Source organism: Aulonocara stuartgranti (genome assembly GCF_965226115.1).
Source record: "Aulonocara stuartgranti genome assembly, chromosome: 11".
Classification (NCBI taxonomy): Eukaryota; Metazoa; Chordata; class Actinopteri; order Cichliformes; family Cichlidae; genus Aulonocara; species Aulonocara stuartgranti.
In genome coordinates, this window is record NC_138947.1 from 31,989,628 (window position 1) to 32,017,611 (window position 27,984).

The following is a 27,984-nucleotide window of genomic DNA, read 5'->3' on the forward strand; positions in this document are numbered from 1 at the left end:
GTTGATATTCTATTTTAAAACCAATTGTCTCATCTTTTTCTATTCTATTGTTCCAGCTTTTAAAGAGGTAACCTCGCAAAATTTAACCCTTTCTTTGACCTTCATAGTGCTTTAGTGAACATATGAACACCTCGACTGCCTAACAGACAAAACATACTAAGATGCAATAGGTGCACTGGATTAGAACAAAGCCTTCGGAGTGTGGAAGTGCAACGCTTGGCTTTTTGTTACAGATGTCTTTCTTCTCGAGGCCAGCCCCATCCAATTTTTTTATTTCCTGTTTGTGCTAGAGGTCCAACCAGCGGAGCGAGTGCATGTGCACTAATCAACACACACAGAAGAAGCTGGTTAGAGTTAAGATGGCGGCATGTGGGTGAGGAGGCTGGGATCTAACTCGAGCTTTTTCGCCCTTAAAAGATTCCTATGAATCCTCATATATACAGTAATCGAAAGAGTACCCATTTCCACACGTCTCGGTGTGATTTTGGATTAGCCCAATGACATCTATACACTTCGTGGTTCACCCGTTGCCCGGGACCGAGGATCAGCTCAATGACAGGTATTTTGTTGCGGCCCGTAGAAAAAGAAGACTTGAAATCAATATTTATGTGCGGGCAGCATTGCTTAGTATTCGAGGTAATATTTGTGCTCGATGTTGACATTGTCATGTGAATATGTTCGGGTTTAAATTATTTAAATGACCCCCCCACTCGGGGGGTAAAACGAGGCCCGGCATTTTGAGGGATCCTTGTTAGCTTGCTGCTACCTAAACAGAGTCATTTGCTAACATGCTAACCTGTTAACTGGCTTTCAGTCGAATAGCTAACGCTAGCTGTCGGTTTCCTTGGTTCTCTGGATGGATTGGCTCTTAGTCAAAGTTCCGCGGTTGGGGGATGGGGTAAAGAGAGGGTATTAAAGGTTGTAAAACACAGCTTTGTACACGAAAAAGATTTCAATTTTTTACTGTTACCATATACGCTCTTTGACAAGTGTCATTGTTTTCTTTGCGAGCGTCTTGTTGATTTACCGTGATCTATGCAGCGGCTAACGTCAGCTTACCGATAGCTAGCTGCTAATGCTAGCAACCTAGTTAATTCGCTACCACGCTCTTAAGAAAGCCAAATATTTGCATTTCAGGGCGTTTGTGGAAGGGTCTTCTTTTTCTTGACGCTTCATTAAGCATTTAATTACTAACATCATTTGAAATTTTGTCACCGCTTGTCTGCTTTTAGCATTGCGCACTGAGATAAATATCTAAAATATGCAGCGAAGTACTGTTAGCACCATCGCATTCAAATTAATCTTGTTATTGACTTTAATAAGGTGGCAAACCAAGGCTTTTAAAGTTTACGGTCTGTGCTGGATTCTAAATTGCCCTGAGTGCTCACACGCGACATTTTAAGTCTTTTCACTGTTGCCTTAATACAATGTGGCACTGCACAGTGTATTTGGCCACATACTACATTGTTGCTTGGAACAAAGTGCTGTTATGCATCACTCTGACTTTATGGATTTTTAGTTCTGGACTGAAGCGGTCCCTTATCGGTGGGTTTAGCGAGGGTGTCCAGGAGATTGTTTACGACCCTTTTTTTTTTTTTTTTTTTTTGGCAGAACATGCGATTTATGATAAAACTATTTATAACACCCATTGAGACTTAACTGATTAATGAGCTGCACTACTTAAAGACAAAGAGGTCAAGAAGTCAAAGTGTTTTTAGAATGACCTTGAGATTAAATACTGGTTATGGGCACGGGAGGATTTAAACATCCTCTGTTGGTTGATGTACGGTCCAAATCTGCGGGGATCAGCTTTGGTCTGATTGACAGGAAAGCGCAGTTTGCTCTTGATGGTCAGAGGCACCGCTGAAACATCTTGATTGTATGGACTATTCCTTCCTTAAAAGAGGTCAGGCTTTTTCGATCCCCAGGCATTCATGTCATTGCATGCTGCTGTCACCATGTGGTGCTATGCCCCCCCCCTCCCCCCCCCCTCCTCCACTCACTCTCTCTCTCTCTCTTCTCCTCCATGAATTTGCAGTTGTCAAAGCAGATAAGTGCTTCTATCTGACATAAAAAGGCTTAGTCCAGCTTGCCTAGCATGAATATCTGGTCAGATTTCTTTGTTTGACCTGAGGTTTGCTTGCACACATTCATTTAGGACAGTGAAATGGCAAATGGCATTCCCCTGTAGTGAGATGGATATTTTATGTGGGGTTTTTTTCTGCTGCGGTGAAACAGTTTTAAATGGCTCATTGAAGGGAATAGACTTGTCTGTGCTAGGGTACTACCATTTGTTTGATGGGAAGGGTAGTGAATGGCTGACCTGGATGCTTTGTGAGTCATTTTCTCTTACTTTTTTGCAGTGTTAGGAGTGAGGCATGAGCTTTTAATATGTTCTGTGTCTGATGAGAATTCTGCCTGTTCTGTTGTTATGTCCCAGTGGTTTAGAGGCATTGGATGTAATTTAAAAATATTTCCTGTTTATATTCTACCTTGCATTTGATTGCTTTCTAAAGGGTGGAATTAGATTGCATATTTACTGGCATTTTCTGACATTCTGCATAGGCTGTGCATCTATTTTAGTATACATATCTTTTTTTGTATGTCTAAGTAGTGAGATTTATGTGATTTTGCATGTTTGGCCTTGACAGTAACATGTACATTGTGATGCTTTTTGTTTTTCTCACATCTTGGAGTTTGCATTTTGAGTTGGGTCACTCATCACATCACCAGTGATCTTTTGCACTTAAGAGTTCAGGAAACTGTGCAATCCAGACCTCGTGTGTGCTGAAGCATGATTGGATAACTGCATTTCCTTGAGTGTGTGAGGTGCAAATGGGTTTCATGACATGGGACACTTCTTCATAAAAGAGACTGATATTCTAAATTAAGTATGGAAGTTGATGTCTAATTTCTTTCTTTCTTTTTCTGTGCTGATTTTTAGTGGACTGCAGAAGCACAGAGTTAGGCTGCCTATTTCAGAAAGTTATAAAACAGAGTATTAAAAGTTTACAGCAATCCTTGAATGTTTTTTTTTTTTAACCAATTAAAACGATTATTTTGGACTGGCAAGACAGACAACTGCTTTTCATTGTGTCAGTGGAAGATTTTTATTTTATTTTTTTATTGTCAGGTGGTTCTGGGGAAAAAAAAAATCAGTATCTGTTTTCTATTTGGACCATTTCAATTTCTCGTTGACACCATGTAGGGCTAAGCATGTGATATTTTCATACCATCCTCACATTGTTCTTACTAGAGTTGCAGATAGAAGATTCAGTTGCCTGCAGACAGCTGGATGGTGGTCATGACTCATCTTAAATGTTAATATAGGCAATCTTACAGCACATTTGTCAGGATTGTCAAGTGGAAAAGGGACCAAAAATAGTTTACTTTACACTTGGGGCAACTCGAAGCAAAGCTTGAAAGAGCTGTTATAATTTATTTTATATTTTCTTTAAACTGCTTTGTGTCTATTTGATAAAAGGCATGAAGCAGTGAAAATCAATGAAGTGTAATTTTTTCCACATTGCCAGTAATGGTGGGTTGTGGATTCATAACCTTTGAACTATATAGTACATTAAAAACTGACTGAGGCCCAGTTTTCCAGGCGTGGATTAAGCTTAGTCCCAGATCATAAACTTATTTTTTAATGAAGGTTATTGACTTAAACCATGTCTGGGAACTTGCTGCAAGGTATTTCAAATGCATACTACAACTCTGGCTTGTGCCTCTGACTGATATCTTCCTATGGATCGTCCTTCTTAGAGGAAACTTTGGAGCCTAACAAAGAGCCTTTTAGCTACAGTTAAACAAAAATCAACAGAACTATAAGAGAGAGTTTTTACCAGTTTGTAACCATTCATTAATTTAAGTATAATATACATTTTATTCTCAAATAGTGAGAAATTTAAAAGGTAACACTGAGTCATTCCATTGACTCTACACACTCAAACAGGCTCATAATGCTTGCTGCACAAACATCATCACATACAAGTTCCCACAGATGTTTCGTCAGTGCTGATCAAGAACATTTATTTTTTTGTGTGTGTTATCAGCAACCTATTGTATGTCATTTTTTTAAAAGCAAAACATTATCAAGTGTTTAACATTGTCATCTTTTATCGTGGGCTTCTTTCTTGTCTTGCTATAAGGTAGAAAAGAGGTTTTGTTTTCCTAGTTCCTAATTGAATTGAATTGAATTAACAAGTTGTCCTGAGATCATTATGATCATTCAGATAAACTGAAAAGATGCATATATGTTAAAGCCTTCTGAAATACACCTATATTCTTTGCGCTTTTAAAAATGTTTTACAGTAATTTGTATGCAAATTAAACGGGCTTGTGTATATAAACAGTAACTCATGTTACAGCATTTCTCTCAGTATGCTTTTTTGACTCTCACACAGGAACCTGTATTGAGGTCTTAAATTGGTCTGGGTGATATGTTAATGTAGTTTGTTTTTGTTTTGTTTTTTTCTCAGACTCCGTGAAGTCTCAGAGAAGCTCAACAAGTATAGTTATAACAGGTGAGTGTGTATCTGCGTTGTATTTTTAGGTGGTTTTATTCAGTGTGATCACTTATTGCAAACATTATTTTGCTTGCTGTCCTGTGTTGGGTCACTTTTTTCTTTTTCCTTTAATGCAGTCATCCACACCTTAGTCTGCTGGAGCAGGCCACCCTAAAACAGTGTGTTGTCGGTCCAAACCATGCCGGATTTCTCCTTGAGGTAATGCTATAAGTCATCAAATCAAACAGCTGCTGATCTGCTGCCAGGTCACAGTTATCAGATGCCCTCTGACTTTGCTGTACAACATGAGATAATATGCTTCAATAGATGTAGATATGGACTAGGTTTTTTTTTTTTTAAATATGTTGTTAATATCTGTCATAATTCTGCAATTGGTGCAGCTCAGTTTGAACACTGCAGTGAAGAGTCATTAGTTAGTTGACCTCAGTTTGTATATTGCAAGTGGGTGAAAGATGCTTAGCTGAAGTGTTGAGTGTGTTTATTCATGTCAAGCTGATGCCACATTATGATGATGTTGAATTATAGATTGCACTGTGATAAATGAGTTGGTATGGTGTAGTTAACATGCTAATTAACTAGCTTAGAAAAATAGTTTAAAGAAAAGACTGTATTTTACTCAGTTTTGTTTTCATTTCCTAATGTAATAAATTAATGTAAATGTATTTGTTTTCCCTTTTTGATTAATGTAATACATTAAAAGTCACTGTTGCGACTCTTTCAGGATGGACGTGTATGCAGAATCAGCTTTGCTGTCCAGCCGGATCGCCTGGAGCTCAACAAGCCGGATGGCAGCGATGGGTGAGAGACTTGTTTATGATGGGATCTGTCCCAGGAAACCTTTTTAGCTTTTAGCTTTGGCACTGAATTGGAAAACAGATTGCTTGTGGAGACGTCTCGTTCAAGATGCAGCGAATATGCTCAGGCTCATGGATCTTGGTTGCTGTAATGTGAATTCTAGTCAATACTTATGCCCTTTTTGGCGAGTATAACACATTTGGACATGGTTTCATTTCTAGCATATTACTGTGGTATTGTCTGTTTCAACAAAGATTAGCTCCAAAGTCTTAAATCTATAGCTGTAAACATGTATTTCTATACATTATCTTACCTAAACTGCTGTTTGAATATCAGATGCTCTTGTTTTAGTTTAATTCAAATCAAATCTTCTCAGTATAGCTCTGTCTTAGGAATTTTTTTTGTACCTCGAATATAAAAAGAAAAAGCTTCTTTTTTTTTTTTTTTTTTTTTTTTTTGACACCAATAGACTAAAAACATAGCAGCCCTAAAATTGTTTTGTAAGGTTCTGAAAGCCAGTTCCCTTTTTGGCTGAGCAAGTGTGTGCCATTTGCCACAACTTTTTTTTTTTTTTGTTTGTTTGTATGTTTCTATAAAAATACCTTTTCACTAGCTGCTTTGTTTCTCGTTGGCTATGAACATGTATTTTGGTGAGTGTCTCATTGATAGTTGTTGATGTCCTGCCAGCAGACCAACATCCAACAGTGATTTCATATACTAGCTGTTCAATATGCATGCGAGTTGGGCAGTAAGAGACTAAGGAGCCCTCTGCTCCAGATTTTGCTGTAGAGCATATGTTTCGTTCCCTGCCACAGACTCGCAGAACAACAGGACATGGCTTAGCTATTCATTTGGCACTATTGTGGGTTGTTGGGAAGCCCAACGAAAAGAGCCTTGACAAGTTGTCTTTGGGAAGTTTGTCAGCATACTCAACAAACACATTTGTGTGGTTTTGAATTGTAATGGATTGTGTCAGTTTGTTGACTGGTGGATTGAATTTGTTGTTTGCTTCTATTATATCTGAATCATTTGACTTTCCTTTTCTGTATTGCATTTCCTTCTGTAACAGTGTAGTAATACCTGATTATGTTTCGTTAAAAGGGTTTTTTTCTTTCATTCAAAAGACAAATTATACAAATGTACAACACATCACTTAGGAATATTGCAGCAAACTACTTTTGTTTAGACTCATACATTATTCAATTATTAGGAGAAAGCACTCGCAGCCCCAAAACCCAAGAACTTTTAAAAATGGAAAGTCTTGATGGAGGAATGAGTTGCAGCCAATTCTGATTCCCAAGGGTGTTGCCATGCTAGTCTCCAAAATACCCCCTCCTGTTTCATAGTTTAATAATAAAATGAATCCTGAACCAAGGGGTGTAAATTAACTAATACCTGGGGTAAATTTACTTTGTTAACCCAGGTTATAAAGGTTAAAAAAAAAAAAATATATATATATATAAAAAAGCGAGAGGATTTTTTTGTTTTGTTTGTTTTTTAGTCCTTTTGGGACATCTGTAGGTTTGTAACTGATCTCCCATCTTTTGTTTCCAGTTCAAAGTTGAGCAGTGGTTCAGGGACAGGAAGGAGCTCCAGGCCAGGCAGGACCAGTGATCCACCCTGGTTCCTGTCTGGTTCTGACACACTGGGCAGACTGGCAGGCAACACCCTTGGGTAAGTTCTGGCAGGGCTGACAGTCGAATGGTCCTGTGAAAGCTCAGTGTATAGAGCTTAACAGTGGCTCAGCAGTGAGTTAGTGGTGTTTTCCTTGCTTTTTTTTCACTGCCACACATTCTGGTGAGAACATTTTAGGGTGTTGTAAAATGTAAATAAATGTATCCCCAGCGGACGCATCAAAAAGCATCAGCTTTTTTATCCTTGTGGTTTTCTTACTGCTTTTCATATTGGTGACCACTGGAGAACCACTTGCTACTACAAAATATTGTTGTTGTAAGACCTTAATACAATTCAATGCCTAGGAACAATGGTTTCGAACATCCCAAATAAACAAATCTATTACTTCCTCTTGGAGGAAATTAATCTGTGTATATGCTATTATTCTACAATGAAATTTTTTTCTTTCACTTTGCCTAATTAAATGAGGAAAAGGGGCACCAGTTTAATCAGAATTTTGTGGGGGTTTTTTTAAATTTTTTTTTAAGTCTTGCTGATTCCATCTCAGTGTGGACTAGCCCGTCTCTGCTGTCACAAAGACCAAATTCCTTTGTAATCAGATGTGTGCGTGTTTGTAGTCAGGTGGTGTGTTTTTGCGGTTGTGTCTGATTGTGGCTTTAAACTGTATGTAACAGGAGTCGCTGGAGCTCTGGTGTAAATGGAGGCAGTGGTGGAGGTGGAAGTGGAGGAGGAGCAGGAGGAGGTGGAGCAGGAGGTGGAAGCAGTGGAGGAGGAGGCGGAGGAGGCGGAGGCACATCGGGTAGGTCGTCAACAGCAGCTCGCGACTCCCGTCGACAGACCAGGGTCATCCGTACAGGAAGAGACCGAGGCTCAGGACTTCTGAGTAGCCAGCCTCAGCCTGTCATACCTGCTTCTGTCATCCCCGAAGAACTCATTACTCAGGTACAGCACGCTCAGCCTTTACACAGACCCTTCCTCTTAAGAATGTTTTTGTAGCCTCTTTTAATCCTGTCTTTACAGTAATTAACAGTGATATTCATGAGAAATGTTTTTTACTTTTGTGACCTTGTACATTCCCCAGGCCCAGGTAGTTCTTCAAGGGAAATCCAGGAGTGTGATCATTAGGGAGCTCCAGAGAACCAACCTAGATGTCAACCTCGCCGTAAATAACCTGCTGAGCCGGGATGATGAAGATGGAGATGATGGCGATGACACTGCCAGCGAGTCTTACCTCCCTGGAGGTTTGTCACACAAATGGCAAATGGCTCATATGTAATGACGTTGTTTTGTGAAATCACTACTCTTTAACACTGAAACAGTGTACTTTTAATTTGAGTGCAGCACATTAAGATATAAGTAGGCTTTTGGCAAAAGGTTTTGCTGTTTTAAATTCTGATCATTGTAAATTGAAATTGTTTTACCATAATCATAAAAAAAGATTTGAGGGGTTTTATGATTCTGTCTTAAAATTTGAAATTTTATGTGTGCTTCCCTTGTACAGAGGATCTGATGTCCCTGTTGGATGCAGATATCCATTCAGCCCATCCCAGCGTCATCATTGATGCTGATGCCATGTTCTCTGAGGACATTAGTTACTTTGGCTATCCCTCTTTTAGACGCTCGTCACTGTCTCGTCTGGGATCCTCCAGAGGTAACTCAACAACTCTCTTCTGACTAGTGATGGGAAGGCAGGGTGTTCTAAAGGCTTTGGTGGCAGCACTGGTGATGGCTTTTGTTCATCTGGGGATGGCTTTATAAGGGAATACTACTGAAAAGCTGGAAATCAAGGCGACTGTGGGTATAATGCCAAATACTGCACTTACAGTTAACCACCGTTCAGGTGTTTCTGTAAAGCTTGTGAAAGCGAAATGGTTCTCGTGGTCTACAGTGTACATTTCCCTTTAGTTTGTTTAGCTGAGTTTATATTATGAATGTTTGGTGTTTTATGCTGCATGGCTGTAGTACATACTGTGAGCTCTCTGAGAAAGGCCCGCTAGGCCCACCTGTCCTAACAAGGACCCTTCAAGGGTCTATTTAAAACCCTCCCTAGCCCACTTTTAGCCCATATGCATGCTTTCTTTCTGTCTATCCACTTCCTCTTCTGTCTCGCATTTTAATGAGCGTGCAATGTGACTCACCACAGTATAATTTAGATTCCCACTCAATCTCAAGTATTGAAATTGATTGATTTTTCATTATAGTGATTCTAAAGAATCTATCTTTCTCTCTCTATTCTTAAAACGATGTTGACGGGTCTTTCCCAGAGAGTGGCTTACTTCTATCCCACTGGTGTGACCTTATTGCATACCAGTTCTCCTTCTTCCCTTAGAGCGTGACTCAGAGCTGTTGCGTGAACGTGAGTCTGTATTGAGGTTACGTGAGCGTCGGTGGCTCGACGGGGCCTCTTTTGACACGGAGCGCGGTTCCACCAGCCGTGAGGGGGAACAAAGTCTTGACAAGAAGAGTATCCCTGTGCAGAGCCCCGTTTCCCTGGGAGAGGAGCTCCAGTGGTGGCCTGACAAGGTAAGAAAAGCACAGAAGACTGTTCAGAGATTGTCTTTTTAAAACAAACAAACAAACAGGAAGTTGCGTCATTATTGCAAGGCAAGTGGAGATTTCACCTGTTTCCTTTGTTCGTCTGGTGTCTGTGCATCATGATTGGAGTTGAGTTGGATTGAAGTTTTTCTTGATCCTACATTTGCTGAGATCTTCAATTTCCTTTCTAGGATGGTGTGAAGTTTGTGAGCATTGGAGCAATGTTCTCAGAGCTGGTAGCTGTGAGCTCCAAAGGAGAGCTGTATCAGTGGAAGTGGAGTGAATCCGAACCCTACAGGAATCCACAGGTGATGAATTCAACCCGTGTTACTGGAAGAAAAACTAAAATCTAGTGAAATAAGATATATATGTATCTTTTATTGTAGCAAGAGCTTAAATCACTAACTTCCTGGTATTTGTCACATCAGAATCCTGCTATTCATCACCCACGTATGTCCTTCCTGGGGCTGGCTAATGAGAAGATTACCTTACTGTCTGCCAATAGCATCAGGGCCACTGTAGCTACAGAGACCAACAAGGTAGGTTTTTAATTGCTCTTCTTTACATTAGAACAATGTTGTTTGTGCAGCCTTGAGACAATTATTGCTGTTTGTTTGTTTTGGGTTTTTTTTTAATTGTTCATGAACTATTCTAACAATTGACATTTATTTAATCATCTGTTCATTAGCTGATGTTTGTATGGATGTCATGCAGGTGGCAACCTGGGTGGACGAAACACTGAGCACCGTAGCCTCAAAGCTGGAGCACAGTGTACAGGCTTTCCCTGAGCTGCAGGGGGAACGCATGGTGTCGCTGCATTGCTGTGCACTCTACACATGTGCACAGCTGGAGAATAGCCTCTACTGGTGGTGAGAAGAAAATGTTGTTTTTCTGTGAAGTTACATTGATTTCTAGTTGTTTACGGGAAATGGCAACATTCGCTTGAAAGCGTCCCCATAACATTGTCGTACCACTCAGTTTGTCTTACGAGCCAGGACTGTTCATTACGAGCAGAACAATAGGTTAAATCAAGAATTGTCCGTGTTAGTTGTAGCACTTACTGTCTACGTGCCATAACATTACTAAGTGCTACCAGTGATGCATGTATTATTTTTTCCAGCTTTTGTGTCTGAAAATTGTACACCTTGTGTTCCCTGTTCATATAGTTTGATTGAAATGATTTTTTCTATGCTAACCCCCCCACCCCACAAAAAAAGAAAAAGCTAAAGAGATATTTTTAAAATGTCAAAAGATCCTGAAAATTTGTACATCAACTTCAGTAACCTCTGTCTTATGGCAAAACACACAAAGGAGTCACACAGTTTGGTAATCTTTGGTACAATGCAAAGATTACCAAGTGATGTCACAGTCGGCATGAGAGCATTGTATATTGTATCATAGGAAAAGTGTAGATGTCAGTGAAGTGTTTTGCTTTTTGTTTTTATTTGTTTGTTTTTGTTTTAAGTTTACTGCTTCCATCTCTCTGCAGGGGTGTTGTGCCTTTCAGTCAAAGGAAGAAGATGCTTGAAAAGGCCAGAGCCAAGAACAAAAAGCCAAAATCCAGTGCTGGCATCTCCTCAATACCCAACATCACTGTGGGAACACAGGTAGGAAGAAACTTGTTTTTGTTTGTATGTTGTTGGGTTTTTTTGTTTTGTTTTGTTTTGTTTTTTTTAGCTTTTTTGTTTTGAGGAGATTTTATTTCTTTATTATTATTATTATTATTTTTTTTTTTTTTTTTGGGGGGGGGGAAATGGGGACCCAAGTTCATCCTCAGTTAATTTGCCATCTCAAAGTTTACTCTAGCTTTAGCTCTGGAATTACCTTACCAAATAAGAATATTTAAAAAATGCTAAAATGAGTAACGAAATATACTTGGGTAGCTTGTCGAATTAAAGTATGTAATAAACACTAGGCACCGATCAATTCACGAGTTTCTTTTTCCTTAGGTGTGTTTGAGAAACAATCCCCTTTACCATGCCGGTGCAGTGGCCTTTTCTGTCAGTGCTGGAATTCCCAAAGTGGGTGTCCTCTTGGAGTCTGTCTGGAACATGAACGACAGCTGCAGGTTCCAGCTGCGCTCACCAGAGAGCCTGAAGAACATGGAGAAGACCACTAAGACCCAGGAAATCAAGTCAGTTTCATTTTTATTTAGCAGAAAGCTTTTACATGTTTGGATCTGAATAGTGTTTCAGCAGATGGTTTGTTATGTTACGTCGTCGTTGGTAACTGCCTGGAAAAGGACACATACTTAGTTCAGTAAGCCAATGATGGGTCTACCATATGCTAGTTTTGAAAGTTACCAAGCAGGTAGTCGCGGTAGCTGTGCAGTAAGCTCATCATTAGACAATTCTTGGCATCTTTCTAAGCAAAATTTGCTATTAAAATGAAGTCAAATTGGGGGAAAAGGACTTGGTAGGTGATTGGGTGAATTATATCTTATGTACTGTTGCACCTGAAAGTATGCTCTTGGTGCAGCTTTGTTAGTCAGTAGTTTGTCAGGATAGTAATAGACCTGAATTAACTGCCAGCCACAGGTGTGTAGCTTGAAGCCTGGCAAGATGGATTTTACCTTGATCATAAGATTTTCATTCTGTGTCAATAGAAATAAGTGAAATACACATGCCGTTGCAGAGAGTAGTATGCTCAAAAAAACAGCAGGAAAATGAATCCATTTGTCTTGGTCTCCTCTCATAGGACTGAAAGCAAGCCAGAGCTGGTGAAGACTGAAATGGGTCCTCCTCCCTCCCCAGCATCTACTTGCAGTGATACCTCTTCCATTGCTAGCAGTGCCTCTCTGCCCTACAGTATGTAATCTTGTCTCATACCATCTCTCTCTTTAACTATTTGCTGTATCAACAACATCCAAGGCTTGACTTTCCTATCTCCCAGGCACAGAACCAATTTCTTCCTCTCTCTGTGCTCTCATTAGTCCCTTTGACTTTGAAACAGATGGTGCACACGGTTTTATCAGCAACTTTTTTTTTTCCCCCCGCCTGTTTTCCTGTGAAGGAAATGTGGCCAACTCGCACTATATACTGTGGCATATCTGGTTGCCTTCTTACAACTGCTTATCACATGAACCATGTGGCAAACTGTCAGTTTTAATTACTTTTCACAAGTACACACTAAAGCTTCACCTTTTTGTTTGTTTGTTTTTCTTTTCTTTTGTACTGTGCAGGCCTATTTCGAAGTATTTTTCTGAGCTGCTTATAGTACCTTAATGTAAATGATATACAATGATAAAACGACTAAAATTAAATGTGCTGTCCCGCTTGTAGAGCGAAGACGCTCCACACCAGCTCCCAAAGAGGAAGAAAAGGTCAATGAGGAGCAGTGGCCTCTTAGAGAGGTAGTCTTTGTGGAAGATGTTAAAAATGTTCCTGTGGGAAAGGTAAGTGCATCTGAAGCAAATATTTGAATACAGAGAAGGTCAAACTTTGATTATTTTTTTTTTTGACTCTTGCTTTTCCTTAACTGCATCTCAGTTTAACAATTTATTACTTTTATTTATGCCGTAGGTGCTTAAAGTCGATGGCGCATATGTTGCTGTCAAGTTTCCTGGGACATCAAGCAGCATGAGCAACCAGAGCACTGCCGCTCCCCCTGATTCAGACCCGTCATCACTGTTGCAGGACTGTAGGCTCCTCAGAATAGATGAGCTACAGGTATTAACTGATTCAACACAGCTTGTTTTCATTCCAGTAAATGAAACTTAATTTCAGTCACTGAGTTATGTATCTGACTGATGATCTACAGATATTTTGGTTCACTGACTTTGTCATCTCCATCTGCTTGACAGGTGGTTAAAACTGGTGGCACTCCAAAAGTTCCAGACTGTTTTCAGCGAACACCTAAAAAGCTCTGTATCCCAGAAAAGGCTGAGATTCTGGCTGTAAATGTTGACTCCAAAGGTGAGTTTTTTCTGAAGGTCAGCCTTCTATAGAGTTCTTTATCTGCAATATCTCCTGACCTTAATCATCTCGTCATCTTCTAGGAGTCCACGCAGTGCTGAAAACTGGTAACTGGGTAAGGTACTGCATCTTTGACCTGGCCACAGGCAAAGCTGAGCAGGAGAATAACTTCCCTACTAGTAACCTGGCCTTCCTCGGGCAGAATGAGCGCAATGTGGCTATCTTTACTGCAGGACAGGTGAGACAGGCTATTGAGGACCAGCATGTTTTCACTACACGTTGTACAAATATTTACCCAATGCTCCACTTTAAATGTTTAATATTTAATTTTTATCAAGGAGTCTCCCATCATCCTCCGAGATGGAAATGGCACAATCTACCCTATGGCCAAAGACTGCATGGGTGGAATTCGAGATCCTGATTGGTTGGACCTCCCACCTATAAACAGCCTGGGAATGGGGGTGCACTCTCTGGCCAATCTCCCTTCAAACTCCACCATTAAAAAGAAAGCTGCTATTATTATTATGGCTATCGAGGTAAACGCAACCTTTATTAATTCATTCATAGAAAACAAAAAAAATTTAAGCTTCAAGCAGCGATGAGATGCCCATCGGACCCTGGCGTACGTCAGAGCATGCTGCGGTCAAGCTTTGCTGAACGTTTCCAATTGTCACTCTGATGTATGTCATTCATTATGTGTGAATGAGAGAAAATTAAATTTTCATGACAAATGGTCGAATCACAGACGCCACCTGCAACCAAAGCTCAAAAGCGCTGCGATTTAATATGGCCCAGTTCTGTAGTTTAGATGGACACAATATAAAGTTGATCTGATAAAATCCCTGTGAGGAGTTTGCATAATTACATCGCCTGGAAATTGCAAAATTGCCATTTTAAACTCAAAATGGTGGACTTCCTGTTGGGGTCCCATTTACTTTTTTTTTTTTTTTTCTCCATTTTGGCATTTTACACGTGTTTACCAAATTTTGTTTTAAAATACTCCGATTTTCATTTTGTGTGCAAAATGTCAGGAGTTTTTGAGTATGTTAAACCCCTCAAAAAGCCTGAATAAACTTTAGTGCTCGGGTGCTAATAACATTAACATGTACTTGACCAAGTAGAACAAGTCAATGTGATCAGTGTTGCTCTGTGCCCCTGCTCTCCTCCTTTATAGAAGACCAGAATGCTATGTAGATTATAACGAGTACTCACACAAGTTATTTCACTTTCAGAAGCAGACGCTAATGCAGCATGTGCTGCGCTGCGACTATGAGGCGTGTCGGCAGTACCTGGTCAACCTTGAGCAGGCCTTCCTGTTAGATCAGGGCAGCCAAGCCCTCGGAGCACTTTTGGGTCATCGATGTGATGGAAACCGCAACATCCTCCATGCTGCCGTCTCAGTCTGCTTCCCCGTTAGTAACAAGGAGACCAAAGAAGAGGAAGGTAAGCGGGTGTGTGTGTGGTTGTGGACTGTGTGGACAAAAAAGTCTTTTAGGATCGATCAGATTCTCCCCTGCCAATTTGGAACTGTTAGAAATACAATAGCAAGGTGACTTTTCACTCGAACGCTCACATTAATATCAATAATAGGGACTTGAAGTAGTAAAAATAGAAATGGAGTTGGAAATGCCCGAAAAGTCATGGCAATACTTTACCTCAAAAGAATGAATGGCCACACCTGCCATTTGCAGTGATTTACGCCTTTTATGTTCTTTGGAAGTAGCCTGCAAATGTCCAGAAAGATTCCTCTGCCATCTGCTGTGACCATCTTTCAACCTCAGTTAATGTAGTAGAATGGGAAAAGTGAGGCTGATAGGAAATTAAAAACTTGCCAGATGTAAAGACTTTAACCCCTGTGGTGACTCTTAAAACAATATGTAACATGTAATCCAACATGCAACTGCAGGCAGTTTCCATGCATTAAAAAACACGCTGTACGTTCATGAACGATCCTCAATCATGCAGTTTCTATATACAAATACACAGAGTAAGGAACAGTATTTTTTTTTTTTTTTTAATGAAGCAAGTATTTTAATCCATCAACATATAGATATTATATGTTATATGTATTATATATGTATATGTAAATATATGTATTTCAGCTAATTCCTTTCCACGCTCAGTGACCATGTTATTTCATTTCAGAAGCTGAAAGGTCAGAGAGGAACACATTTGCAGAGCGTCTGTCTGCTGTGGAGGCGATTGCCAATGCCATCTCTGTGGTCTCAAGCAATAGCTCTGGAAATAGGACCGGCTCCTCCAGCAGCAGAGGGTAAATGAGCTCCACAGAATGTATAACAAAAAATGCCCTACAGCAAAGAAATGTTTTGGCTGTCCATTTTGGCAGTACCACCGAAACAGGATCTAAGTTATTGACTCGTTTGTCTTTGGGGGGATTGTCACTAGCCTTCGTCTTAGGGAGATGATGCGGAGGTCTTTAAGAGCAGCAGGTCTTGGTCGACATGAATCTGGCCCGTCATCCAGTGACCATCAGGATCCTGTGTCCCCACCCATTGCTCCACCAAGTTGGGTTCCTGACCCTCCACCCATGGACCCTGGTGAGTGCATCTGAAAAAAATGGTAGAGTTAGATTATTTTTATGTGGTGTTTAAAGTGAACAAAGAAAAATAAATTAAATGCATCTTTATTTCTGACACAACCATTCTCCAGCAACACATCGAATTTGATATTTTTTTTCAATGTAATGTAAAACACACAGTGGTAGCCATTTGTAGAATATTGCAGAAGTTATTTTGCTGTTTAATTTACAGTCATCATTTTTGAGATTTCCAAATAAATAGATTTCTGACTCATTGTGTGGGCGTTTTTTATTATTTTAGCAACTATGGAGTTCTTGATTGTCTTTTCACTTGTACTTGTAGAAATCCACCCAGACCAGTGCAATGTCTTTTTTTTTGTTTTTACCATAGTTGTTAATCAGTGAGGTAGTTTTGCACCACCTTACTGGAAAGTGGAGCCTTAAAATTTAAGTGCCCTCCCTTCCTTTTATAGAATTACAATAACAACCGTCTTTTGATTTTCATAATCCTGATTTTATTAAAAATACAAACTGTGTTTGTTTTTCATGAAAAGATGGAGACATCGACTTCATTTTAGCACCAGCTGTGGGTTCACTCACCACTGCTTCCACTGGTAGCAGCCAGGGACCGAGCACCTCCACAATACCAGGTGCATACCTTCTTTATCACGTGCCTCTTTTCCACTAAAGCAGTTTGGTAAATTTAAAAAGAAAACCTTTTGACACTTGGAAAACCAAGTCTTTGCCGGAAATTCTTGTGTAGCAGTGGAGCCAACACTTTGGTAACGTAGAAACCTATAACATGCTGTGTCAGGGTGTTTGGAGGAACGGGGATAAAGTCACATTGTGACCGCCTAACAAAAAAGGACGGCACAACAGTAGCATCCGCCTAATTCAAACCAGAAGAACGATTGTATCAATGAGAACTATAAATATAAATAAATCATATAAATGAATTGCCAGCTCTATGCTTAAATCTTGTAACGCCTACTGACTAACTGTATGTGTTTTCCATATGAGCAGGGCCGTCCACTGAGCCTTCTGTGGTTGAGTCTAAAGACAGGAAGGCCAATGCCCACCTTATCCTTAAGCTGATGTGTGACAGCGTTGTTCTGAGGCCACACTTACGGGAGCTGCTCTCTGCAAAGTAAGAGTCTTTATTACTGCATTAAAATTGACTGAAAATCTGCTTATTTCTCCCCTGCTATCGTTTGCTCAGGTGCTCTCCTGGAAGTGCTCATGCATATTGTTGCCTTTGTTTGACAGGGATGCCCGAGGAATGACCCCGTTCATGCTAGCTGTCAGTGGGAGAGCTTACCCAGCAGCTATCACCGTGCTTGAGGCTGCACAGAAAATGGCCAAGGGTGAGTTAACAAGCTGGCTGAGAACTGGTTCGCTGGAAACCTTTGTGTTAAAGTGTCTAAATTCAAGAACATGTATTGCATTAACATCTTCACACTAATCAAACGGAGCAGGCATGGAGACATTTGCACTAATATTGTGTTACCAACCAGCTGCCATCTCTGAACAGTTTCTGGGAAAGCAGCAGAGTTTTTAGTACATCTGATATCATTGTAAGTGGTTAGGAAATAGCTGGAACATTGGAGGTTATCCATGAGTTATGTGAATCCTGACCTATTTTGGTGCCCTGCTTCCAGCAGCTAACTGAAGTGTTATAAGTGGCATTCCCGTGTTTCCATGGTTTTTTGTTGTTCCCCAAATGTCTTGAACACAGTTGGTGACCTGGGTATCACAGAGAAGGAGGATGCTGATTCGGTGTTCATGGAAATGATTTGCCCCTCGGGTACAAACCCAGATGATTCTCCCCTGTATGTTCTCTGCTGCAACGACACCTGCAGTTTTACATGGACTGGAGCTGAGCACATTAACCAGGTCAGCCTGTGACAATCCCATTACACTAAAATGTACTCGCTAGAAGAAGTGTTGTGTGTCTGGAAAGTAAGCGGTCTACTTTTAGAATGGCCAAACTCTTTTGCGAATATATTTCTATAGATGTTGACATTTTTCATGACACTTGCGTTGTATTTAGGATATCTTTGAGTGTCGAACATGTGGCTTGCTGGAGTCCCTCTGCTGTTGCACTGAATGTGCAAGGGTGTGTCACAAAGGACATGACTGCAAGTAAGTCCTAGTTTTCAGTGTGGGCTTTTTCACTCCTTGCTAATGCTCGTCTCTCTTACCATTGTTACCAGCTCTTGAAACTAAGTCACTAGACTTTGTATATCCTCTTTCCCAGGTTGAAAAGGACTTCACCTACAGCGTACTGTGACTGTTGGGAGAAATGCAAGTGTAAAACGCTCATAGCTGGTCAGAAGGCAGCTCGCCTGGATCTGTTGTACAGGCTACTCACCACCACAAACCTGGTTACAACACCAAACAGCAGGTGAGCCTGTGAACTCTGCCCCAGGCTTTAATTTGTCTGCTTCATATAGAAGTGCTTCTTGTTCTTTATAGTTGGCAAATGAATTTAGAATTTAACTTGCCACTCTGCTAAAGCTCCATTGTGTTACATAAGTGAGCAGAGGTGGTAGGTCTGTTTGACTTGTTTCTATCTGCAGGGGAGAGCATATATTACTGTTCCTGGTGCAGACTGTTGCCAGGCAGAGTGTTGAGCACTGTCAGTACAGACCACCGCGCATCAGAGAAGATAGGAACCGCAAGGCTGCTAATGCAGAAGGTTGGTTCAAGACCTTTGTCTCATTTACCCACCTTTTTAACTTTAGGTCCATGCTAATTAGAGATTTTACAAGAGTTCATTTGAAAGCAGAACACAGATCCTGAGAGAAAGCTGTCGTGTTCTTGTTTCAGACTCTGACATGCCAGACCACGATCTAGAACCTCCCCGCTTTGCTCAGCTGGCTCTGGAGAGAGTCCTGCAGGATTGGAATGCCCTAAAGTCAATGATCATGTTTGGTTCTCAGGAGAATAAAGACCCGTAAGTATCAGAAGCATTGGAGTTTGAGAATGCATTTTTTTTCCTGAACAAGTCTGATCCACTAATTGCACTATTCAGACCCGATTTTAAATGGTGTGTTATAATCCAAATCAAATATTCAATCAACTATAGCTGTGATGTAGTAATTTGTGTAGCTTGTATCTCAATCCTGTATTTCTTGTTTCCCAGACTTAGTGCCAGCAGCAGAATTGCTCACCTCCTACCTGAAGAGCAGGTCTACTTGAATCAGCAGAGTGGCACCATTCGCCTTGACTGTTTTACTCACTGCCTCATTGTCAAGTGTGCTCCTGACATCACTGTAAGTGCAGTTAGTCTTCCGTTTCCAGTGCACACAGTGTAAAATTCACATTCAGTGTAAATAAGTAACCCTGGTAACATATTTTATTGGGATTGGTCACTCTGTAACTTACTGACTTGTATTCATGCACGACAATCCTCATCGGGTGTTTTATCTCCCTGTTGTATTAGTTCATAGATACGTTACTGGGTACTCTGGTAAAGGAGCTGCAGAACAAGTACACACCCGGTCGGAGAGAGGAGGCTATCAACGTCACCAGAAGGTTCTTGCGCTCTGTGGCCCGAGTTTTTGTCATCCTCAGTGTGGAGATGGCGTCATCAAAAAAGAAAAAGTAAGAACACAATTTGCCGAACACTTTTCTTTTTTTTTTCTTTTTAAAGAATTCTCTTGTCTACATTAATCTGTTTAATTTACAATTCTGCTTTGAATCCATGACCATCAAGCAGCTGTTACCAGCATTTATACCTGTACGGTTTGATTTTGCAGGTAGCAGCACTTTGGGTTACGCTTTAGGGTTTCAGAAGGGTTTTCTGTCGTGGATTTAACATTGAAGTAATCTACTGTAAAAAGCCGGGGATGAAGTTGCATTTAAAAGTCCCTGCTTTCTTTTATGACAGTTTTAGTGTCATCATTGACCTAGTGGTCAAGAACTGGCTAATCGACTTTAAGGTTTTTGAGAACAGCTCAGTTTTAGACTAATGTGAATGTCTGTGTTAAATTTATGTAGAGCCACCAATGGCCTATACAAGTAGCCAGTGATATTGCCAGCATTTATAGTTGTGCCAATTGCTCTGCATTGTCATGGCCAACACATCTCTTGTAAGTGGACTTTCTCCCTTTGAGATGATTCATTCTCTTCCATTTCCAGTCCAACGGTACCAAACACGCCAATCACAGATGTTGCGGGCTGCGTCGATGCAACATCTAGTTACATTTCTAGAGAGGTGCACATCAGGTTTCAGCACAAATTATGGTGTAGGGTTTCTAAATGGTTTCCACGTGAGACTTAACTACAGCAAAGACTTAACACAGAAGCATAAATCCCACTTAAGGTTATACCAGAACAAATGAAAAGAACGGCCCAAGGCTAAAGCTTGTTTATAATTTGCTGACATACTTGATACCAGTTAGACAAGATTTTCTTATGTAATACAACCATTTCTCAATTCTTCTCCATTTTTCCTCATACAGCAATTTCATCCCTCAGCCCATTGGGAAATGTCGGCGTGTTTTCCAGGCTCTGCTGCCCTATGCTGTGGAGGAGCTGTGTAATGTAGCAGAGTCACTAATTGTCCCAGTGCGAATGGGTATTGCAAGACCGACCGCTCCTTTCACTTTGGCCAGCACCAGCATTGATGCTGTTCAGGGCAGCGAGGAGCTTTTCTCTGTTGAACCGCTGCCACCACGACCCTCACCTGACCAGTCCAGCAGGTTATTGGTTTTCTTGACTTTGTCTCATTGCAAGTGGAGTGATAAAGTAGTTTGTAAAATGTACTTAAATTATGGATAATTAGAATCCACTCTCCTTTTTTTTTTTCCTTATTTATTTCATTTAATGAGCTTGTGTTTAACATTTCCAGCTCCAGCCAGACAGCTGCCTCTTATATCATCAGGAACCCTCAGCCCCGGCGCAGCAGCCAGTCTCAGCCTGTCAGAGGAAGAGATGAGGAGCAGGATGACATTGTATCAGCAGATGTGGAAGAGGTGGGGAGCCTCATTATTAAATCATTAGAGCCATAATGAATTCTGGATGTGCATGTGTGCACTGCATGTTGGTTACTGTTTCTGAGGCTAAAGCCCACAAGCTTACTCTATTCATATTTGTATTTTTTTTCTGTCCTCCTGTTACTGTAGAATTTCAGGTATGTCTTGCCACAAAGTTTTTTTTATTTGACAATCTGTTGTGTGTCTAACAGGTTGAAGTTGTAGAGGGTGTAGCTGGGGAGGAAGACCATCACGACGACCAGGAAGAGCAGGGAGAGGAAAATGCTGAAGCAGAAGGCCAGCACGATGAGCACGATGAGGATGGTAAGATATAGTTGGAGTTGTTCATCTTTATGAATCAAAGTCAGATGAGTTTAGGATGGGGTCATGTCTGTTTTCTAGGAAGTGACATGGAGTTGGACCTGTTGGCAGCAGCTGAAACGGAGAGCGACAGCGAAAGCAACCACAGCAATCAGGACAACGCCAGCGGTCGCAGGAGCGTTGTTACAGCAGCTACTGCTGGTTCTGAAGCAGGTTAGTCAACTGCTTTTATGTAAACCATCACCTTTTACCTAATACCTTAATTGCGTTAAAAAAAACCCCCTGAAAATCTCAATGTTTTATGACCCCCGCCCTTTTTTCTTTCTTTCTTTCTTTTTTTTTTTTAAACTGTCACTCCCTTTGACTGAAATCGTAACCATTTTTGTGTTGAATCGGTCTAATTTGGTCTAATCGCTTGCAAAAATAAATTTTGTTTGTAAATCAGTCAGAGTCACAATGCTCGACAGTCAGCGTTGTGGATTGTGGGGATTTTATATTTGGAGAGATAATGATACAGCAGAGAAGGAAAAGTGGTCCCTGGCTGAATACCAAATGTATTTCATTTGCAGGCAGTAGGGTGTCCTTGGCATTTCCTATTTTTGGTATGAGCTCCTCTTTACTTTAATGCATATACAGATATCAGGGCAAGAGTGAATTTGCAAAGTGCATACACAGTTTCCTGCTGAGAGTTCCTTCAGTCCGTCCCCTTCTCACATTTCTCTGTTGTTGTCTGCCGTTTTTAACTAATGCCTCATCACAAGTGTAGCTTTGTTGGTCTTTTATCCAAATAACACACTAATCAACTTGTAGCTTTTCCAAGTGGTGTGGGTTTTTTCCTGCTTGGTCATCTAAAGAGTGTATTTGCTACTAACGATGATGTTAAACTTTCTTGTAGATTATTCTGTCAAGTTAGAGATTGATGTTCTTTCTCTTTGAATAGTTTTTTTTTTTTTTACTTGAAAATATTTAGAAAATGAAACCATGTATGATTTAGCACAAGCTGAACACCAGAGTGTCCAGTTTTGTTCTCACTCGGTGTTTCAGTGTGTCCAGTTTCGTATTGGTGGTGTTTTGCCTTGTAGTGGTGTGATTCACTAACCCGCACTCCTGCTTGGATAAGTCTGATGTGAAAGCGAAAGACTGGTAGGTCAAATTGAATACGAGAACATTAAACTGGTCTTCTTTATTTTTTTTCTTCATCCCTACTTTAAAGGTGCCAGCAGTGTCCCTGCCTTCTTTTCAGAGGATGACTCTCAGTCCAATGACTCCAGTGACTCAGACAGCAGCAGCAGCCAAAGTGACGATGTTGACCAGGAGACGTTTCTGCTGGATGAGCCTCTGGAAAGGACAACTAATGCGTCACATGCTAACAGTGCAGCTCAGGCTCCTCGCTCCATGCAGTGGGCTGTGAGAAACACCCCCAGCCAAAGGGCACCGGGAAGCGCTCCCTCCAGCACCTCAACACCAGCCGGTCAGCAAATGTCCACCTGCTTCTGCAGTTTTAATTTAAAATTTAAACTGTCTCAGAACTAACATTTCCCCTCCCCCCTCCACAGCAAGCTCCACGGGCCTGATATATATTGACCCCACTAACCTGCGGCGCTCAAGTGCAATCAGCTCTAGTGCCGCTGCAGCGGCGGCAGCTTTGGAGGCCAGCAACTCCAGCAGCTACCTGACGTCTGCCAGCAGTCTCGCCCGCGCCTACAGCATTGTCATCAGGCAGATCTCAGACCTCATGAGTCTGATTCCCAAATATAACCATCTTGTCTACTCCCAGTATCCTGCTGCTGTCAAGCTCACCTACCAGGATGCTGTCAACCTGCAGGTATAATGGCTTGGAGTCTTTTAAGATCTGCATTATGTGTTTTCAGCAGAAGGAGTTCATGTTGATTAGTCTCCACTATTAACAGTGCAATGCTAAGAGCAATAGTTTACATAACGCATAACTATAGAATATTCAACCCTACCACAAATACTATTTAGTGCTTTTTAAAAGGAATGCAAAACAAAATTTGGAATCAAGCTGATTATGTGAGCAAAGAGTGAAATGTTTGTTGTGTGAACCAGAACTATGTAGAAGAAAAGTTAATTCCCACCTGGAACTGGATGGTGTCCATCATGGATTCCACTGAGGCTCAGCTGCGATACGGCTCAGCCCTGTCATCTGCTGGAGATCCCGGTCACCCCAGTCACCCGCTCCATGCCTCCCAGCACTCAGCTCGTAGGGAGCGCATGACTGCTCGAGAGGAGGCCAGCCTCCGCACTCTGGAAGGACGCAGGTAAGCTTTTTCACTTAATGTGGTCAATGAATTAATTGAACTCTTACTCTTACATGATGCAAACAAATGATTGCTTCCCACACTTAATTTAGTATTTGTTTTAGGAGGGCAGCCACACTGCTAACGGCTCGTCAAGGAATGATGTCTGCACGTGGTGACTTCCTGAACTACGCCCTGTCACTGATGCGCTCCCACAATGATGAGCACTCTGATGTGCTTCCGGTGCTGGATGTGTGCTCGCTGAAGCATGTGGCTTACGTTTTCCAGGCTCTCATCTACTGGATTAAAGCCATGAATCAGCAGACCACCCTGGACACGCCACAGATGGATAGAAAGAGGTAAATGATGAAAAATAGTAGAAAATGCCAATTCAGGATTTACACAGAGGCTGCATACTTTGTTTATTAAATCATAAGACAGTAAATGTTTTAATATTTAATTAAACAGTTCACAGGATCCACACTAAAAGAGACTAGCTTCAGTGTGACTTTCAGTAACTTGTAGCAAAATCAGCTGAAATAAACCTAAGTGATGCTAATTAGCTAGGTTATGGACACAGCATGTGCTGCACTGACCACTAGGTAGAGCGAAGGACACAAATTTTGTGTTGCACTGGCTGCTCCGCTCTGCTTATACGTAATTTTTTTGCAGCCACTCTACGTGTATTAGATGCACCTGCTCCCTGTCATTTAAAAACATGCACGTCTCTGACATCCCCTCTGAGAGTTTGTGTTGTATAATGTTAAAATGTTTAATTAAAAAAAATGTATTGCACATTCATAAAGAAAGCTTTTAATTATCCCGATTAGTGAAGATTGTGTTGTTTCCACAACATTGCGTTTCTCCTGAGGTCCACAGAACCGTTGAATGGCTTAAGGGCTCTGGAGGTCCCTGTATATGCATGTAAGCTTGTGTCAAAAAGTTCACCGAACTTGGACACGCATGGAATGTTTTCGCTCATCGTTTGGTTGAACTTAGTGCAGCTGTAGGCTTTGTTTCTACTGGTCGCACGATTGCTCAGCGCAGCAAGAAACCATTGCACGCAAGCAATAGAAATCAAAGTTTTTTAGAGCACAGCGCGTGCGTGCCACATCCTATGTGAAAGCTTATCTAAATAAACTGCTGTTAGGAGCAAAAAATACAGTTCAAACAACAGGGGGGTAATTACATTTGTTTTATGGGCCTTCAGAATAAATGTGAGTCTTAACACGATGTTTATCCTCCGTAACTTTCACTTGTAGGAATCGAGAGATTTTGGAGCTTGGGTTGGACAATGAAGATTCTGAGCATGAGAATGATGAGGACACCAATCAGAGTAAGGCAAAAAAATAAAACGACTAAATGACAACTAAACTATAGTCAGTCCATAATAAATATCAAAGAACTACATAGTTGTTTTAAGATCTGCTGTGTTTCTTTTTCACTTCAGGTTCAACACTGCAGGACAAGGATGAGGACCCAGTTCCAGCTGAGACGGGTCAGAACCACCCCTTCTTCCGTCGCTCTGACTCGATGACTTTCCTGGGGTGCATCCCACCAAATCCCTTCGATGTTCCTCTGGCTGAGGCCATCCCTCTGGCAGACCAGCCCCACCTCCTGCAGGTTAGATTTGCTGCTGATGTTCAACCTCCTTACGTGTCATACTAAGTATTTTTTATGAGTCATCTCAGCTTTGTGGCATTGCATTTTTATTCATCTTGTTTTCTGTGCGAACTCCTTCAAGTATCACTACATGCCAGAGATATTTGGCAGCAAAGAAAATCACAGCACTATTTAGAGAATGTAAAACACTTGAACTGTTACATTTAGCTGTCTTTACATTATAGAATGGCAAGTCAGCCTTTGTGATTTTAAATACATTTTGCTTCTTCTTCAACAGCCCAATGCCAGAAAGGAAGATCTGTTTGGTCGTCCCTCTCAGGGCCTGTACTCTTCCTCTTACATGGCAACCAAAGGCCTGGCTGAGGCAACCATGGACAGGAACTGCCTGGAGGTAAACATGGGCTCCTCTCTACCCTCCCCCTCTCAGGTATACCACTCCTCTACACCGTGCTATCACGCTGGTAGTTGTGTTCTAATATCCATGCATAACAAATCTCCCTGAAATAATAAAGTACTGCAGCATTTTCCCAGTTAAAATAACTTGACTATTAAGGATTCATTATCTCTTCGTGCTATTTGATTTATGAAAGGACAGGTAGGTTGGGTCGTGTTCTTGTGTTCATACGAGTGTGGATATTGGAGCACAGTTTGTATTCGGTGTCCCATTTCCATTCTGTTGTGGCCACACTGCTATCATCTTTAGAAGTTCACTTGTTCACATTACTAAACGACACTTCTGACTCCTGCTCAAACAGATCCTGCCCACTAAGATGTCTTACTCAGCTAACCTGAAGAATGTGATGAGCATGGAGACAGGCCAGCGGAGCACCGAGAACCAGTCGCTGGCAGAGCAGGAGCTGGAGGCTTCCAAACCTGGCCCATCACCCCACGACCTTGCTGCCCAGCTAAAGAGCAGCCTGCTTGCTGAGATTGGCCTCACTGAGAGTGATGGCCCTCCTCTCCCATCGTTCAGGTAACCAGTCATTGCATTTAGTGGGGCTGATTTTTGCAGAGAGGACTGACCTTGATCTCAGCAGCTTGATATGAAATGGTATCACCTATAGATGTTTGTCATCCCATTAATTAAGCCTCTGTACTCGCATTAATTAGAACCTTCATTATTAGCACATGTAACCTCTTCCTGTTTCCCAGTCAGAATGGTTGCTGTGAAAACTGTCTGTTGCTCTCAAACACAGAAAATGTAATTATAGATAAAGAGTTTATGAAGATGAGGAAAAGTTTAAAATAGTGTTTATTGTGTCCTCTGTCCAGACCTCACTGCAGTTTTATGGGGATGATGATCTCACACGACATGCTGCTGGGCCGCTGGCGCCTCTCACTGGAGCTTTTTGGTCGTGTCTTCATGGAGGATGTTGGAGCTGAGCCTGGATCGGTAAAAAATATTTTATTTTTTTTTAACATGCCTTCAACATATACTTCAATACTTAAATGGAGTTCGTCCCTGTACGTTTTTGTACTTGATGGCTTCTTAAATGAAATGCTGCTTAGAGTAAAATCAGCTTGTGTGAGGCGATGAGCCATGAGTAGCCAGAATGAATCATACAGACTTTGAAATTAAAACACTCCTCTGCTGCTATGGTAAATGGTAAATGGCCTGTATTTATATAGCATATGAAACTTAATGTAGCTTTAACTGACCGTGTTGTTGTTCCCTCATTGTTTTGAACCAGATCCTCACAGAGCTTGGCGGCTTTGAGGTGAAGGAATCCAAGTTCCGTCGAGAGATGGAGAAGTTGAGGAACCTGCAGTCCCGTGACCTGGCGCTGGAAGTGGACCGTGATCGAGACCAGCTAATACAACAGACTATGCGTCAGCTAAACACACACTTTGGCAGGCGTTGTACAACCACACCCATGGCGGTACACCGGGTGAAAGTGACTTTCAAAGATGAGCCTGGAGAGGGCAGTGGCGTGGCCCGCAGCTTCTACACGGCCATCGCTCTGGCCCTCCTTTCCAATGAAAAGCTGCCCAACCTGGACTGTGTTCAGAGCGTCAGCAAGGGCATGCAGGCCAGCAGTACGTGTCATCACGATTACAATTCAAGTATGACAATACATAGAAACTACTGCATACTGCATATTATGACATTTGTGTTCATTATTACAATAAATGTTTGCTTTTTGTTTTTGTGATGATGGAAGAAATCATTAAAGTAGCAACAATATAAGATACTTGACAAAAAATATTTTCAACACAAATGAACTTGCCCTGGTCGATTTGTTTGTGCAGATCTAATGCAGCGTCTCAGGAACAGAGACCGGGAGAGGGAGAGGAGAAGTGGTGGGCTTCGAGCAGGATCTCGGAGAGACCGAGACAGGTAAACTCTATTTGGTAGCCTATATGACCTTTCTTTATATTTAGAGAAAATGTCTGCTAACCTGTTTGTATGTTAACAGAGACTCTAGGAGGCAGCTGTCCATAGACACCAGGCCTTTCAGGCCGTCATCAGAGGGAAACCCCAGTGATGAGCCTGACCCTCTGCCTGCACACAGACAAGCCCTGGGTGAAAGGCTCTATCCACGAGTCCATGCAATGCAGCCGGTAATAAACCATCAGCATATCTGTTTGTTTTCTTTCATTAAGACAGGGAACTTGAGTGATCCATAATGTTTTGCTTCCTTGTCTGCATTTATAATTTTTCCTTGATCATACTGAGGGGAGTTGTGTTTGTGTCTTTAGGCTTTCGCCAGTAAAATCACCGGCATGTTGCTGGAGCTGTCTCCTGCCCAGCTGTTGCTGCTGCTAGCTAGTGAGGATTCTTTGAGAGCCAGAGTAGAAGAGGCCATGGAGCTACTTATTGCACATGGAAGGTAAGACAAATCACCAACACCACGG

General features: G+C 41.4%; 1 protein-coding gene across 13 annotated transcripts in view; it reads left to right on the forward strand.

The window, feature by feature from the left end:
* Positions 1 to 132: 132 nt before the first annotated feature.
* The window catches only part of ubr5 (ubiquitin protein ligase E3 component n-recognin 5), a 30,613-nt gene continuing 2,761 nt past the window's right edge, over positions 133 to 27,984 (forward strand). For 2 of the 13 annotated variants that reach the window (XM_082553171.1, XM_082553176.1), the window contains exons 1-50: positions 133 to 559; positions 4,482 to 4,526; positions 4,646 to 4,727; positions 5,251 to 5,327; positions 6,879 to 6,998; positions 7,634 to 7,901; positions 8,041 to 8,200; positions 8,461 to 8,610; positions 9,271 to 9,482; positions 9,686 to 9,802; positions 9,923 to 10,033; positions 10,209 to 10,363; positions 10,984 to 11,101; positions 11,444 to 11,628; positions 12,192 to 12,301; positions 12,776 to 12,888; positions 13,016 to 13,162; positions 13,297 to 13,408; positions 13,492 to 13,646; positions 13,747 to 13,944; positions 14,641 to 14,851; positions 15,554 to 15,680; positions 15,815 to 15,966; positions 16,502 to 16,597; positions 16,971 to 17,094; positions 17,214 to 17,311; positions 17,683 to 17,840; positions 17,998 to 18,089; positions 18,205 to 18,351; positions 18,527 to 18,645; positions 18,777 to 18,903; positions 19,093 to 19,222; positions 19,393 to 19,553; positions 20,414 to 20,653; positions 20,803 to 20,926; positions 21,139 to 21,250; positions 21,329 to 21,460; positions 22,461 to 22,718; positions 22,804 to 23,072; positions 23,315 to 23,526; positions 23,619 to 23,864; positions 24,768 to 24,841; positions 24,956 to 25,128; positions 25,406 to 25,555; positions 25,884 to 26,101; positions 26,401 to 26,521; positions 26,820 to 27,192; positions 27,379 to 27,466; positions 27,546 to 27,690; positions 27,829 to 27,959. In XM_082553171.1, coding sequence (XP_082409297.1) covers positions 498 to 559; positions 4,482 to 4,526; positions 4,646 to 4,727; positions 5,251 to 5,327; positions 6,879 to 6,998; positions 7,634 to 7,901; positions 8,041 to 8,200; positions 8,461 to 8,610; positions 9,271 to 9,482; positions 9,686 to 9,802; positions 9,923 to 10,033; positions 10,209 to 10,363; positions 10,984 to 11,101; positions 11,444 to 11,628; positions 12,192 to 12,301; positions 12,776 to 12,888; positions 13,016 to 13,162; positions 13,297 to 13,408; positions 13,492 to 13,646; positions 13,747 to 13,944; positions 14,641 to 14,851; positions 15,554 to 15,680; positions 15,815 to 15,966; positions 16,502 to 16,597; positions 16,971 to 17,094; positions 17,214 to 17,311; positions 17,683 to 17,840; positions 17,998 to 18,089; positions 18,205 to 18,351; positions 18,527 to 18,645; positions 18,777 to 18,903; positions 19,093 to 19,222; positions 19,393 to 19,553; positions 20,414 to 20,653; positions 20,803 to 20,926; positions 21,139 to 21,250; positions 21,329 to 21,460; positions 22,461 to 22,718; positions 22,804 to 23,072; positions 23,315 to 23,526; positions 23,619 to 23,864; positions 24,768 to 24,841; positions 24,956 to 25,128; positions 25,406 to 25,555; positions 25,884 to 26,101; positions 26,401 to 26,521; positions 26,820 to 27,192; positions 27,379 to 27,466; positions 27,546 to 27,690; positions 27,829 to 27,959 — 7,505 coding nt within the window. In that variant the 5' untranslated portion in view covers positions 133 to 497. The remainder of the gene's footprint in view (positions 560 to 4,481; positions 4,527 to 4,645; positions 4,728 to 5,250; positions 5,328 to 6,878; positions 6,999 to 7,633; positions 7,902 to 8,040; positions 8,201 to 8,460; positions 8,611 to 9,270; positions 9,483 to 9,685; positions 9,803 to 9,922; positions 10,034 to 10,208; positions 10,364 to 10,983; positions 11,102 to 11,443; positions 11,629 to 12,191; positions 12,302 to 12,775; positions 12,889 to 13,015; positions 13,163 to 13,296; positions 13,409 to 13,491; positions 13,647 to 13,746; positions 13,945 to 14,640; positions 14,852 to 15,553; positions 15,681 to 15,814; positions 15,967 to 16,501; positions 16,598 to 16,970; positions 17,095 to 17,213; positions 17,312 to 17,682; positions 17,841 to 17,997; positions 18,090 to 18,204; positions 18,352 to 18,526; positions 18,646 to 18,776; positions 18,904 to 19,092; positions 19,223 to 19,392; positions 19,554 to 20,413; positions 20,654 to 20,802; positions 20,927 to 21,138; positions 21,251 to 21,328; positions 21,461 to 22,460; positions 22,719 to 22,803; positions 23,073 to 23,314; positions 23,527 to 23,618; positions 23,865 to 24,767; positions 24,842 to 24,955; positions 25,129 to 25,405; positions 25,556 to 25,883; positions 26,102 to 26,400; positions 26,522 to 26,819; positions 27,193 to 27,378; positions 27,467 to 27,545; positions 27,691 to 27,828; positions 27,960 to 27,984) is intronic. The other 11 variants (XM_082553183.1, XM_082553172.1, XM_082553179.1 and 8 more) reach the window with 10 other exon arrangements.